The sequence below is a fragment of the Prinia subflava genome, chromosome 2, assembly GCF_021018805.1.
Source record: "Prinia subflava isolate CZ2003 ecotype Zambia chromosome 2, Cam_Psub_1.2, whole genome shotgun sequence".
NCBI classification, from domain to species: Eukaryota; Metazoa; Chordata; class Aves; order Passeriformes; family Cisticolidae; genus Prinia; species Prinia subflava.
In genome coordinates, this window is record NC_086248.1 from 37,045,965 (window position 1) to 37,060,462 (window position 14,498).

At 34.5% G+C, this 14,498-nt stretch overlaps 1 protein-coding gene across 6 annotated transcripts in view; it reads right to left on the reverse strand.

Moving 5' to 3' along the window:
* Window positions 1-14,498, reverse strand: part of MAP3K7 (mitogen-activated protein kinase kinase kinase 7) — a 47,684-nt gene that overhangs the window by 14,669 nt on the left and 18,517 nt on the right. For 4 of the 6 annotated variants that reach the window (XM_063389649.1, XM_063389648.1, XM_063389654.1 and 1 more), the window contains 6 exons: window positions 13,338-13,466; window positions 11,046-11,176; window positions 10,526-10,607; window positions 9,192-9,343; window positions 8,408-8,567; window positions 5,863-5,943 (listed from right to left, as the gene is read on the reverse strand). In XM_063389649.1, coding sequence (XP_063245719.1) covers window positions 5,863-5,943; window positions 8,408-8,567; window positions 9,192-9,343; window positions 10,526-10,607; window positions 11,046-11,176; window positions 13,338-13,466 — 735 coding nt within the window. The remainder of the gene's footprint in view (window positions 1-5,862; window positions 5,944-8,407; window positions 8,568-9,191; window positions 9,344-10,525; window positions 10,608-11,045; window positions 11,177-13,337; window positions 13,467-14,498) is intronic. The other 2 variants (XM_063389652.1, XM_063389650.1) reach the window with 1 other exon arrangement.

The window sequence follows — 14,498 nt, forward strand, 5'->3', positions numbered from 1 at the left end:
TGGGGATTTCTAAAAACTAAACCGCGAAGATAACAGGCTGCCAGCTTTAACCTGTTGCTCTTTGGCTTGCTCAAGGAACACAGCAAGGACTTCTGCTTGCCTGCCACTCCCCTCAAGAAAACTAAGAAGCGAAAGCACTTCCTTCTAGTCTCCTGTCTCCTTCAGAGGAACAAAACTATGTCCTGTTCTCATGCTCTGAGAAGTGTGAAAAGGGGACCATTCAGCTAAAGCACATCTCACCATCAACCTACGAAGCACAATGCTGTAATCTTTTCCTCTTCTTCCACCTGTTCACAATTATCCACCAGTGACAGCTACATAAAACAGTTTAAATTTTAGCACTGACAAGCAATCAAAGGCATTTTCAGGAAACAAAATCTCCTTAAAAATAAAAGGAGATTATGCAACAGAATCTCCCTGGCTACTTTGATTTTTATTACAGTGATTGTTTATATTATATCTTGAGAGCAGGTCAGCTGTCCAAAAGGAAACACCAAAATGTCCTGAGTAACAGCTGACAATGCTCAAAATTCCTGCTCTTAGCTCTGCATTACGTAACTCTGCTACTGGAGGGGAGCATCTGAAACATGTTCTGCAGCCGTGGCAGCCCCTCGCCCAGCGGGCCTGCACTCAGCCACCAACACAGCTCACTCAAAGCCCTGCAAAAGGCATCACATTGCTGACCTCTTAGACACTTCTCATTCAGCATCATTCCCACGACTCCTGACACGTGTTTTGCATTGCAACAGTTACTACAAAAATGTAAGACTACTTCACATTGATTATTTAATAAGCCTTTACGTTTTTAAATATATTTACCATTACATGTAGGAACACACTACCACAAAACAGCAACACAAAATGTTTAGTGTCACTTTACCAATTTGTCATGTTTTAAAATTTATAGAAGGTACTATAAGAAACAAGCATATGAGAAAATCAGTCAGGATTCTAAAACAGGAATATACTTTTTGCTCTGACTACAAACCAATTTGAATTGCAACTGCTCTGTGGTCTTGATATTTTGGTTCTGAAATTCAGGCAAAGTATATACTTACCTAAGCAAGAACGGCTAAGTTTGTTTCATACTTTGATATTAGGGATCTTGTGAATGGCAAATCTATGTCAAAATGTTTGAACTTGTTCATTTCCAGTGAACTTTTTCACTATGCAATCATTTAACAAACAAGATTATACATTTAATAGAATTCTGTGCTGTGGATACTTCATCTGGCTGCCACAGCTCATCTCAATATTCAACATATGTGCAATCCACCCACAACTGTTACAAAATTATGTGCGCATTTCATTCAACAACATTGTTATAAAATTAGCTCAGCTGAAATAGGCTTGCAAAAATATCTGAAATTCTCATTTCAGATTAGCAACATTTGTGAATTTAAAGAACCCAGCACATGTGTTGCTGAAATATTAGAACATGGCTGCCAAAACATTAAAATAATCAGGGTGGGGTGCAAGAAAGAAAAGAAAATGCCTTGCGGGAAGTGAAGGGGTGGGTGGGGGGGAAAGAGGGGCCAAAACTACTGTTGTAAAAAATGAACACCTTTAAATGAAATATCTTCAAGTTAGTAGCATGAGGGAAGAGCAAGCTCTACTAGGCAATGCCATTTTTATTAGTATAATACTGCAGACATCTGGCAAATAGCTTCAATAAGGCAGAAACAGACTACGGATCAACAAATACTTATTGCTCCAGATTCAAGACAAATTTCAATTGAAAAATATACTATACAACACAACAAAAAATATTTATTTGAAAAGATCATGTGTACTTCTTTATGCCTTCCTCTCCCAGTTTTGATCTTGTTCTTACCTCTATGTCCATTTAAAATAAATTTGCCTGATTATAAAAACTAAGAGATTTGTACATGGACAGAAGTTAATCCACAATAACTGCTGCATGGTCAAGCTTTTGGAAGTTTACAGAATTTTAAGATTAAAAAGCAAATGTCACAAATATACTTCATGGCCTCAGAAAAACCCATTTCACATAGTGTTGTTTATTTTCTAAAATTAAATTCTAAAGGAACAGGAAACTTCCATCATGTCCTGCCCCACATACTCTAGGCAAAAATAAATTGTAGAGCCTATTAAGCTTTTGATCACCACCCCCACCCAGCCGCCAAATATCCAGACCAGCTATGACCTCTTCTCCCTGCCCTTTAGTAGATACTTGCATCTCCTTTTACACTTTCTTATTTACTCACAGTTCTCTCTTCCTTACACACTACAGGGCTCAAGCCTCTCTCACAGTGCAGGATGATCAATGACTGTAACAGTACTACAAGACATTTTGAAGAAGTTAAAACACTGATCTGAATTCCAGAAGAATGAAGTGATCTGGTAAGACAAGGGTGGGATTTCTGGCATACACTGATTTTAAAAATAGGTAGAAAAGCTACAGACCTACAGGACCCATAATTCCTATCCACCTTCTAAAGACCCTCTACAAAATGTGTCTATCTTGAGTAATCAGTTATGCAGTGTCAATGCTATAAAAATCATAACGCCGTGGCACAGTTTCAGATGACAAAATTACAAAGCCAAATGCACACATGCTGAATGCACGAGATGTCTAACATTGCCAGAGAAGAGCAGCTTACTTGTAGGTATATTTGCTAGATGCTGCTTGAATGGTTTCCATCAAAAAAAGCACACAAACTAGAATTCAGATTTTTTTTCTTTAAACATAAAGACACTTAAACCTGTTGTACTTACTAGGGTTTTTATTTTTATATATAAAATTTTTAATATATTTTTTATATGTAAATATGTATATAAAGTTGATGCTTATAACCTGTACTATACAAATGAAAAAAAAAAGAATTGATATGTCACTAGGCTATATGGTTGCCAGATACCACCACTGCAAACTCATTTGCTAAGTTGTAACACAAAGGAGGAACTATTTGACCCATTTTTCAGTTTTTAAGTTTTGTAACCTAGTAACACAACATAGCATCTTAAATGAACAAATAGTTCTATTCACCCTTATTGTACTTATTTAGAAAGAAGAGCAAATATATTCTAACAACTTTCCCTTCTGCCATTATTTTACCTTTAATTGATAAAGTATGTATTTTACGACCTTGGAAGCATAATCAGCTCATGGACGAAAAGCAGTTGAGGCAACGCATTATGAAAAGCCCCAATGATAGCAGATGTAGTGCTCATACTTCCAAAATAGCCCTGCCCAAAGCAGCTGACTCACGGTAGCATGCCTGCCTGGTGCTTCCTCTCTCTGGGCAGCAGCTGCTCTACCATGTGCTCAGCACAACTCCAGGCAGCAGCACAGACCGGCGCTTGTGCGGCTCCAAGGACAGGGACAAGCTGCTCGCCCCACCGAGGGAAGCACCCAGGGAAGTCTGGAGGAGCTGGGTCTGTGGCAGAAGTAGCATGGAACATAACTGGGTGGGATTGAGATGGCAATGACAGTTTGGGGTCTTGGAAGCTTAGGGGTCTAGAAAGCAGAAAGTGTTCAGAGGCCAGAACTGAGAGCCTTGTGCTGAGAGAGTAAGGAAAGAAGTGAGACATATTCAAATGAGTATAATTTGTTCACTGGGCAGACGATCACATTCTGTCATGTAATGATTAATTCCATTTTTTTTTTTGGCTTTGGAATTATTACTGGAAAGCTGCTCTGACAACTGGAAAACTTTCAATATAAAGCCCAGACTTATTTGCAGACAATTTACATTTTTTTTCTTTAGTGCAAATACTGTCTTTTAGCTTAAGTAGTTCTCTCTTCCTAATTTTTAGCTGTAGACTCATCTATAGAAAATAATTATTCATTCTCAGCTTTCATTTTGTGGGCTAAAAAAAGCCATGCTTTCAGATTTGTTTTTATACTCTCTATGCCCCTCTTATCCTAGGAACTCTTCTTCATATTTATTATTTGAGTGCATGTATGTTTCTTCTGTATGGCTGATCACGACAGTATGTTCAATTCCTGATTCAAACTCAACAAGGACCAGTAATGGTGTCAGTGCTTCTTTATCTTTCCTGGTAATGAACCTTAATATTTCAGAGTTTTTCCCAACTACATTAGATTCGTGGCTCATACTATCTGGGAATAATCTGCATGCATGTGCTATGGTCCCAAGTCATCTTTATTTAATTAAATAGAAACCGTTGTTAGTGCATGACCCTAGATTTTACCCTGTTTCTGTTCAGTCACAGCAAAATTCTCCCTTTGTGATACTCTAATTCTCCTCCTAATGAATATTTGCTTCTGACAAAGCATTAACAGGGAATTTTATTATTGCTCATTTCACTTAAATACCCTAGTAGTAGACGTTGAGAAAACTCATTAATATGCTTGTTCCAACCCTATGTATCTTTTTGTTTCTATTTCTTTCGTATGTATTCAAGATTATCTTGAAATTCCCATTTTGTCAAGTTCAATTAAAATAGACCAGGTGAAGAATTTTTAATGGCTGCCTCTGCCTAACTAAAAAACCAACAGACTGGTACCATCTGTTTTGTGAAAATAACAAGGTATTTTATTTCACTGACTTCTTCATTATTGCCTAAAAGTTTCAAAGTTTCTTGGAAGCCTCAATGTTGTTACGGGCAGACAGTGTACAGAGACAAGAGGCACTCATTAGCTTTAGAGCTTATTTACCAGGCTCTCATCATGAGTTAACACTGAAATTGGACAGATGTCTTCACTTTCGCTTTCCTTGCTTTCTCAGGATTTCATTTATGTCAATGCAGGCCAGGATTGCTTGAAAGTTACAGTGGAAAGCTACTCTAGTAAACTTTTTTGCCAATTTGTTAGCTTCAATGCCGAAGAGGATTTCTTTTTATGGGTGCTATTGATCTTTGGAATCTATGTTTTCATATTCTGTATTTTTGCTGTAACCTTCAATAAAGTTATTTGAAAGAAACTTTTGTACAAAATTATCTTTTGCATTCAACTTTATAATACCTAACAATATCAAGACTTACAAGGAAACTTCCTCAGATGACAGAAATTTGGAATAGGAGTGCCACAGTTTTCAGTGGATTTCTGGATACTATCACTTGCATTTCCTGTCCCTGACATATCATTTTGAAGTGACTTGCATACCTGGCAATGGTATGCCTATCACAGTTTGGGATGGGTTATACTTATTTTTAGGCTTTGATAAATATGAAATGAAAGAAAGAAAAATGTCATGCTAACTAAAAAAGGACTTGGGATACATGAGAATTATTCATTAACATCCCAAATGATGTTCCCATCCATGGTGCCTGATTATATTATTTTTTTTCCTATTAGAAGCCTCTCCTAGTAATTTTAGTTTGCATTAACTTCAACACAACAGCAATACCTCATGCACACACATTTTAGTCCTAGAAAAGTGTAGTCAAATATAAGAATTATAGAGATTGTTAATGTTTTAATCACAAGTATCACATGGATTTAAAGTTCTGTACATAATCTGTCTTAGTTTTTTGTTGTACTATTAACTGATTAAAAATGGGAGCATAAACACAACAAAGATCAGGGTAAAACAATTACCTAGACAGGAATTTTTCAATTAAGGTCCATTTTCACCAAATAATACAAGACTGCATATATAGTTTTCCTCTGTAAGAAGACTCTGAACATCAAGATCATTCAGGGAAAAAGTCCTTTATCAGTAGAAGTAAATTTGAATTAGAAGACTGAATAATTTACTGATAAAAGTAAGTTTTTTATAAAATATCACCCTCCTCCTTACTGAAGCATTACGAAACACACAGTGGGATAATTTTTGAGGCTGTCCTAAAGCAACTGGAGCAAGAAGTATTTTAGCAGTCTGATCATTATTCTGGCATCTTAACCAATTGACCCGTTCACCTGGTCTGCGATACCTGGTATGATGATCTCAGGGACATCCAGAATGTTGCCAAATGAAGCAGTTTTACGATGGCCTCGTTTAGGCTTGGAATAGGCTGAAAAAATACACATATACAATACACATGCAAAACACTAAAATGGCAAGAGCAAAATTATTAAATTCCTAATACTGCATTGTTCATATACTTGGTTAAACTAGAGTTCATGCAAAAATGTGTCATGCAGAATAAACTGCATTGCCTTCCACTCATGCTTACACATAGTAAAGCAACTGTTAAAAAGCAAAAAATGCAGAACTAGCCGTCATTACAACACAGTGTAATTAGTTATAGTTAGCAACACAAAAGTCAAACACAGAAAGCAGCATGGCAACACAGAAGGGAAAACCAAATGTAATTATCCAAACAGAGAACAAATGAAGTTATTTCAGTTTACCTGCATATTCAGAAAAAAATCTTGAATGCCTGAATGTAACTAATATTTTCTCTTTAGTGTTGGGTACAAATTATTTTATTAAAAAGTCTAATAGCTAGTACTTCTGTTTCTTTAAACCACCTCCTTTCAAAGCAAATCTCATCTACCTCTGAAAAAAATGTGTACTTTTATTACATTTGACAATGAATTCATGCCAGTTACTCTTTTGTCCTACTAGCAAAGATTTTTTCTTTTGAAAACTGGATATAACTACCAGCTTTTTAATTTTTGAATAATGTTCAAGAAATGTTATACACCTTGAAATAAAATCTAATCATACCATTTTTTTATTTTTCCACTTTTGTAGTTTAAGATAAATTGTTCCTATTTAGAGAAAAATCTGAATACATCTCCCAAAGGTAGAACATTGTAGTATACTCATCTCACTAAGTAATGGTGATGTGAATTACATGATTTGCTCTTACATTTAATCTACAGGACGATGGAACAAGATTAAACAATTTTCAACCTGATTTAACAACAGCCAAATCTTCACCCAGCCATGCAATTTTTTTTCAGGTTCACAGCATATTATTTCTGTCACATAGTTAACAAGATTAAAAAAAGAAACCAAAACTAATACAGTGCTGTTTCACCTCTTTTTGAAAAAGTTACAGTCAGATGTACTTGACCTCATTTCTCATAGTCCACTACTGCATGAAATGACTTCGCAAAAAAATACCCAAAGAACCCCAAACCAAAAATAGTATGTTCAATATGTACTTTTATTTGAAGAAAAAGAAACCCTACAGTCATAACAAAAAGAAAAAAACCCCAAACCCTAAAGCCCTTAGATTATTCTGAATAGTAATTATTATTTCAGAGCAATGTACTTAAGAAGACAAACTAGGAAAATTAAAAACTCATACAAAGGAGGGCCAGGTTATCTCTGCTAATGTGAGAAAGTTGCATTAAGAATGTCAGTGACCAAAGTGAGTCCTGACATGTTTTAAAATAAGACCAGTATGGTGTTATTACCAAGTAAATACACAGCTGCCTTCTGTGTTAAGAAACCTTTAGAGATATTCAAGGTGAGATGTGCTACACAGTCATCCAGTCAAAGACTGACAATACAACAGACAGATTTTGGAGTATGGCTTTAAAATAAAAAAAAATGAAAGTAAAAAGAATTTAGGGCAAGATAAATATTATTTCAGTACCTCAGTATTTAGTAAAACAAGATCCTGCAGTAATCATAACACAATGAAGAACAAAAATGAAATAGCTATGGTGCACAAGAAAGCCAGAATTTTGACGTGTAATTCCTTATTAATTGCAGCTACTTGACTATCCTAATTTTCATATTGGTAGAAAAATAGTCAAACAGCTAAATAACCCTGAACTAACCAAAGTAATTTTGTTTAATTATTTAAATCTGTGGTTATATGCCATAACACAAAAAACTTTCACGTATGAAACTTAAAACCTGAAGTTTACATATATTAACAAGCAATATCTTTGATGAAGTAGAGAGACAAGACAGTGTTTGCCAAGTGTACACATTTTTATTACTCTTCTGGGATGGATCAAAATTGCTTTCACCATAAAATGATGTATTTATACTTACAGATAAATTCTAATTCTCTCAAAGATTTAAGGTTTAAAAATGACAGTTTATATCTGAAAGAAACCTGGCAAAACACCTGTAGCTGTTTTTTTAACAAAAGACAATGCTTTCTTAACCTGGTGAATAAAATCTAATTATATTTCTCATTCTGAAATCTGTAAAAGTGGATTTTTAAACTTATTTGGGAACATGCTGAACTTCAAACCTACCTCTTAATTTCAAAAGTATTACAGAGCAAACCCTGAAGAAAATGTTATTATATAAATAATTATGCTAGCAGAGATGTAATAACACTTTTTCAGATAAAAAGGAGAAGCATGGATGTTTGGAATAGGACTGATATTTAGAAATCTCATAAGGCATTTTTAAAAAGGTAAAAATCAAATTCAACAAAATCTCTAAAACCTTTAAAATACTCAGTCTTGCTGAGTGTATAACCATAAGTAAAGGCAATTCCCCCCCACAATTAACAAAGGACAATGAAGGCTGTCTACTCCCCAAACGTCATTAAATTTTACCTGTGATGGAAGCTATTCTCGCTTCTATTTCAGACATGTCAGCGCTCATCCTTTTGGCTTCTCCGGAAACAAGGGCTGACGGCGGTCGTGCGCGAACATCCGACAAGCTCTCGACGCTGCTCCCGCGTGATGGGGGCAAACTCAAACGGCCAGGATCACCCTGTTTAACAGCCACACGTCGTGAAATGAAAATTCTGCAGAAACTCCTCCATAACATGCACCAGTATGTTTCTACAATGTGCATTTTCAAAGCGATGAGATTTAAAATTTACAACACAATAAATGCCAATAATTTAACTATTATTGATATATACAAATGAAGTATCTGCTGCTTTGAAAATAATCTAATTTCACAAAGGTAAAAAAATCAGCAGAATTAAGCCAATATTGTCACAAGAGAATCTTCGTATTTTTGCATTATACTTGAAATGAACCAAGGTATTTTCAAAACTCACCTAAATGTTTAATCCTTTCATGTCATACTAATATTTAGGTTATAAATTAAGGCAGCAATTTTCAAACATATCTTTTTAATCTAAAAAAATCCCCTTAAACACAATTAATCGTTCTTTAAATTTCACTGGAGAGCTTACTAAAGCCTTCCAGTTTACCTTTTTAGAATCATACAACATTCTTCCATCTCTTTTCATATTCTTCTCCTATAACTAACTGGATCAAATTCTGCACTGTTTTGAATGAGGACACATGTTTCAGAGCAGTTAAAACACTTGTGTACCCATGTCCATTTTGTTACTGTGGTTCAAAGTTGCACACATTGGCTTACCGGCTGCTTGGCTGTATTTTTGATTTGCTGTGCCAATTTCGATTCCAAACGTTTAATAGTGTCATTGGTAGAAGCTCCTTGGAAGTCACTTGGTTCCATGTTAGCATCGCTCTTGTTACTTGTGTTTGTTGAAGCAATGTCCATGAATGAACCTAGAAACAGGTAATAAGGAAAAGCATTTGAGAATGTCCACTAAAAATACGGAAGTGCATTTCCGCATGGGAAGGGTCTTAAAAGTCTAACTTGCCTTTAAAGCAACACTTTTGAAAACTTTTAATGAAACACCAGTTGCAAGACTGCTACAGAGCAATTAGTTTAAGAGGCAAGAGGAGTGAAAAAAGAATATGTAACTTAATACTATGATAACATTCTGAAGCCAATCTTTAACTCTCCTTGAAATTGTTAGGGTAGCTGCTATATTAACAACACAACTGCAACCTCATTCTCAATTAATGACAAAGACCATCATTAACCATAGAGGAGCACAAATACCTGAAAAATATCAGCCAATATATATTCAGTTTGAAGTGATAAACTACGTCTTGAAATCATGTGCTGACAGGTGGAGAAAAACTAGTAAAGTCATTGAAATGCTAAAGCTGCAAAGACATTGTTAATATAAAGGTCACTAAGCTGTAAAGTAGCCAGTGAGGCTTTATCCAAAGTAGTAGCAATTTCTTTGGAGATAGAAAATAATCCAACCAAGCAGAGGAAACTGAAGACACATAAGATTAAAAACTACTCAAATGGAAAAAATGTACTCTAAACAATGAGGAAACTGAATGATCTTTTTTTTACTATTAAAAGAATTTCTTTGATGGCAAAACTACCTGAAAGTCTAGCCCACATTTTGTTCCATCCACCTTTCTAGTGATTTTTCTTGCACTTATTTTAAATGACTGTATTTACTCCAACATATCATAAAACAAAGGCAAGTTTAAATTGTGGAGATTGCAACTTAAAGCAGGAGCAGCTTTCAAGAACAGTTAAAAACTTTAAATTGACTTCTCCTAAATGTTACATATGAGTATAAAGGTGTCAATTGCTAGCAACATTCATGGGGAAAAAATGGAGATATTAAACATGGGCATTTGGAGACAGCTTTTATTATAAGCTTTTTCTTCATTACACGTATACTTCAGCAAAACCATTTGACTGAGAACACTAAATATGATGTGGTATGAGGCATTAACAAAATAAATAGGGTCTGCTGATGCTTAAGATTTTGGAAATCTTTTCCATTTTGAGTTCAAAATCAATGTAAGAATGTGATTTATGATCTATCTGCATCATTTCATGTTGCTGTTCTTTTTCTCTAACTTATACAAATGTACCTGTGCTAGTGGCAGAGTTGCTTTGGCCTTCATCTGAATACTGGCAAGGATACTGCAGAGGTTCATCAGCTCCTGGAAAGTACTGTGAAAAAGCAGTAATTATTTGATAAAAAAGTAATTACAATTGTTTTAAAATTATTTAAATAGTACCTCATAATTTATAAGTGTAAATTATGTATTAAATTTATAACAATTTATTTAGAAGAGAAATGAATAAAATTATTTTTAATAATTTAATATATTAGATAAACCTATGACTTCATTTTTTCAAATCTATTATGAGTTATTATAACCTTCCAAAGATGGTGTGTGTGTATATATATATATATAAAATACATATAAAAGACAAATTATTTCCCTTCTCTACTTCAATAATTTGATAATTTTTGTTGAACAGAGAGAGGCAAAAGAAAACATGCAAGTCCACCTTTGGAGTGGGATGAAAAGCACACCTTTTGTAAATAAATTTCCCAGCTTATAGTTTAAGAAATGATGGAAATACTTTAAGAAATGTTTATACCCGCATCAAGTGTGTCATTATTTTAACGATTTCCTCCATGGATGGTCGCTGTGAGGGATCCTTGGACCAACAGCGGGTCATTAAGCTCTCAATTGGTTTAGGTAAATTTTTGATCAGCGGTGGCCGAGTACCTGCAATTGAAATTAGAAAATACCCTTAAATTTTTTAAACAGACTCTGAAACAACTGAGAGTGTCTGATCTCTCTCCAGTATTTTGCTAAATAAAGAAAGGAAAATGCAGAGTTAATTGTAGTCTGGATGAACTGGCTTGTACTTAACTTTCTCTCTTACAAACAAAAACTGACAAGAAAAGTTCTTTTGCAGTAGAACAGCAGCAGTAGAAAAAAACCAAACTTTTCCTTCAGTACAGGTTTGAATGCATTCACCAATTGAACAAATACAGCATATTACAAAGGTTAATGAAATGTTACTTCTTTCAGAAGAATAAACTTCTAGGCCAAACTAGGAAGCAAGTAATAACAGTCTTTGGTTCCTAATGCTGCATTCACATGAAAAAACCCAAAACCAAACAAGTAAACAAACAAAACAAGAAAACAAACAAAAACCAAACACAACAACAATAACAACAACAACCAAACAAAACCTCCCCAAAACAAAAGAAAAACCAAGAAAATAAAAGAAAAAACTCAGAAGTCTTGAAGTATTTCTGAAAGCTGATTTTGCTCCTAAGAACATCCTGAAAAATTATTAGGCATGGGAATGACCAATTTTGTGTGACTTTTTCATGGCCTATATTCATTTTTAATAACATTTTACTTCAACTATTGTATAACGATTAATCTGGTTTTTGCTTCAAGTTCCTCCTCTTATCACAATTTTGTTGAGAACAATTAATGGACAACCAGTTGTTTGATATATAAGTCATAGTGATGGTTTGCAAAGAAAGCAGTAAGTATTTAATATATTCAACAGAACAAGTAATACATGAAGTAAGAATGCCACAATAGTTTTAAGTGAGATGAAGTGCACTAACAATTCCTTCTTAAGAAGAAGGAAAAAGAAAATGGAAACAGATAAAAAAGATAAAATTTTAAAGCAAAAGTAGGTACAGATAGGGAATTTTAAAGTATACTCCCACACCTTACTGAGGCTTCCTGATTTACTACTAGATTTACACTTACTTTTACAGTTAATGCTTTTATGCAAGGCACTTATCACTCCTAATCTCAATGTCTAGTGTCCTCGAAAAACTGGAGAATATTTCTTCATTCAAAATTGTATTTGCAAACATCTCTCTTTGTGCATTATTAAGACTATAATATTAATTGAGTCTATCACTGTCTGTCCTGTTCTCTTCTTTGAACAGGATATGCTTGTGCTCACCTTTCCTTTCTATCATTTACTATTGAAGCAATAACACTCAGGCAGAGTACCAGCCTGCATTGCTTGTTAATTTTTTCTTCCAAAAAGCTGCTGCTTGCTTTGATTGTTGTCTCTCACAAATGGCACAAACTCTTTGCAGATATCCACTGAACTACTTAATTATCATTACTTTATTACTCAAAAAATTGTTTTGCCATGGTACCTAAAAACACAGCAGTAAAAAAGTTAAGCCTCTAGCATGAAGATACTACAGTATAGTACACTGACCAATGTACACCACTGCTTTAAAGAAAGCAGTCAATTTGAACACAACCACTGTGTCCTCTTCATAGTCTAAGCTTCTGAAAATCTGTTCTGTACAGTACCTAGCACAGTAGAGTGCCACTCTATGGGTGCAGGTACCTAGATATAAAGGTAAAATCATTCAAACAGCAGAATGAAAAAAACAAACCCCAAAACACCAAAGATGAAAAACAAACCTAACATTTTTAATGACTAATGGCCCTGGAGGAGGTCTCATAAGGTTAAGTTACTTCAAATTACACATTTCTTGTAGATGGTTCAATTAAAAAAAAAGAAAGACAATGTAGCTAATAAAATCATCATTTAGACAGGTAAGAGGTTTTTCTCCGATCACTTTTAAAATGGAGTGTTGTAATAACAAGAACACAGCTCTTTATCCTTCCTTGTTCATACACCAGTTACATGTAGCAAGCACTGTAGCAGCCAAGTAACTCAAACCCCATGCTGACACAAAAGTGGCAGTGTCTAACTATTTGGTCTTTGTGATAAAAATGCGTATTTAATGCAGCACAAAATAGAAACATTAGTAATTTAAAGCTGTACATCTAAGAGCACTTAAACAGCACAAAATTCATACGTTGTATACACAACTTCAAATGCCTTATTTTTCAATAAAGTAGACGTTGAAAAGTATTTTCAACTCACCATTGTGAACTGCCCACATTATTCGGAAAGCTGGACCACCAATCTCATCAAAAGGTTTCCTACGGGTGATTACCTCCCAGAGAATAATACCCCAACTGAAAACGTCACATTTTTCACTGTAATTGCTACCTGGAAGAAAGCCGTCAATATAATTTGACTCTTTTCTTTGTAACACATTAAAAAGAAACATAGTTTGAGCAGATCACAGAATCAGGTTGAAAAAGAGCACCAAGATCACTGAATCCAATTTTTCACTAAACATCACAATGTCAGCTAATCAAGTGCCACTAAATGCCATGCTGAGTCATTTCTTCAGTGCTTCCAGGGATGGTGACTCCACCACTCCCCTGGGCAGCTTGCTCCAATAAATAAATATCTTTACATACTTACTTTCATTTCACATTTATTATGCTGAAAAAACCCAGTTTTCTAAAGCTGGCTGATTCATGCTAACTTAAGTCAGAAATCATTTGACAGCATCACTATTAATAATGCCCCTCTCTGAGAATCAATCCTTGGAATAATTTTGAAATGATAACAACAGTTTCCTTATATAATATAAACCACAATTTATTAAGTTTAAAATATCTGTTGCATTCATGATCTAATAGTTTATTTTTTTTTCCTCTACATATTCTTCAACTCACTTCTTCCAACCTTAGTGACAATATGCTAGCCCGTAGTATCTATCATATCCATTATTCTTTATTAATTACAGGTCTTCAGAAGAACTGCTAAGTTACCATATGAACAAATTCAGGAGCACTCAGTTCCTCACCATCTGACTTCCTCCTGGTTTATTATTCTTATTCTTTTGTAATGTTATTACTTAATTAAATTCTTTGACCATAAGTTCAGTAGTTCTAAGATTCCAAAAATGCTGAAGACAGCTAGGTGACACAGAATAATAAATAAAAATGTTCAGAGGCTACAAAAAAAGAATGTATGCTTTGTAACCATAACTCATGCAAACACTAGTAAGATATGTGAATGGCTACTGATATGAGAATAAATGTGTGAATATAAATGATAGGAGATTTGCTCATCTGTCTTCAAACAAGGATTAAAACTGGCATACAGTAGCCAAGAGATTTTTTTGTTTATATGCAGTCAGAAAGCATTATTCAGACAAATCATTTCAGTAACAATGGAATTAAAGAA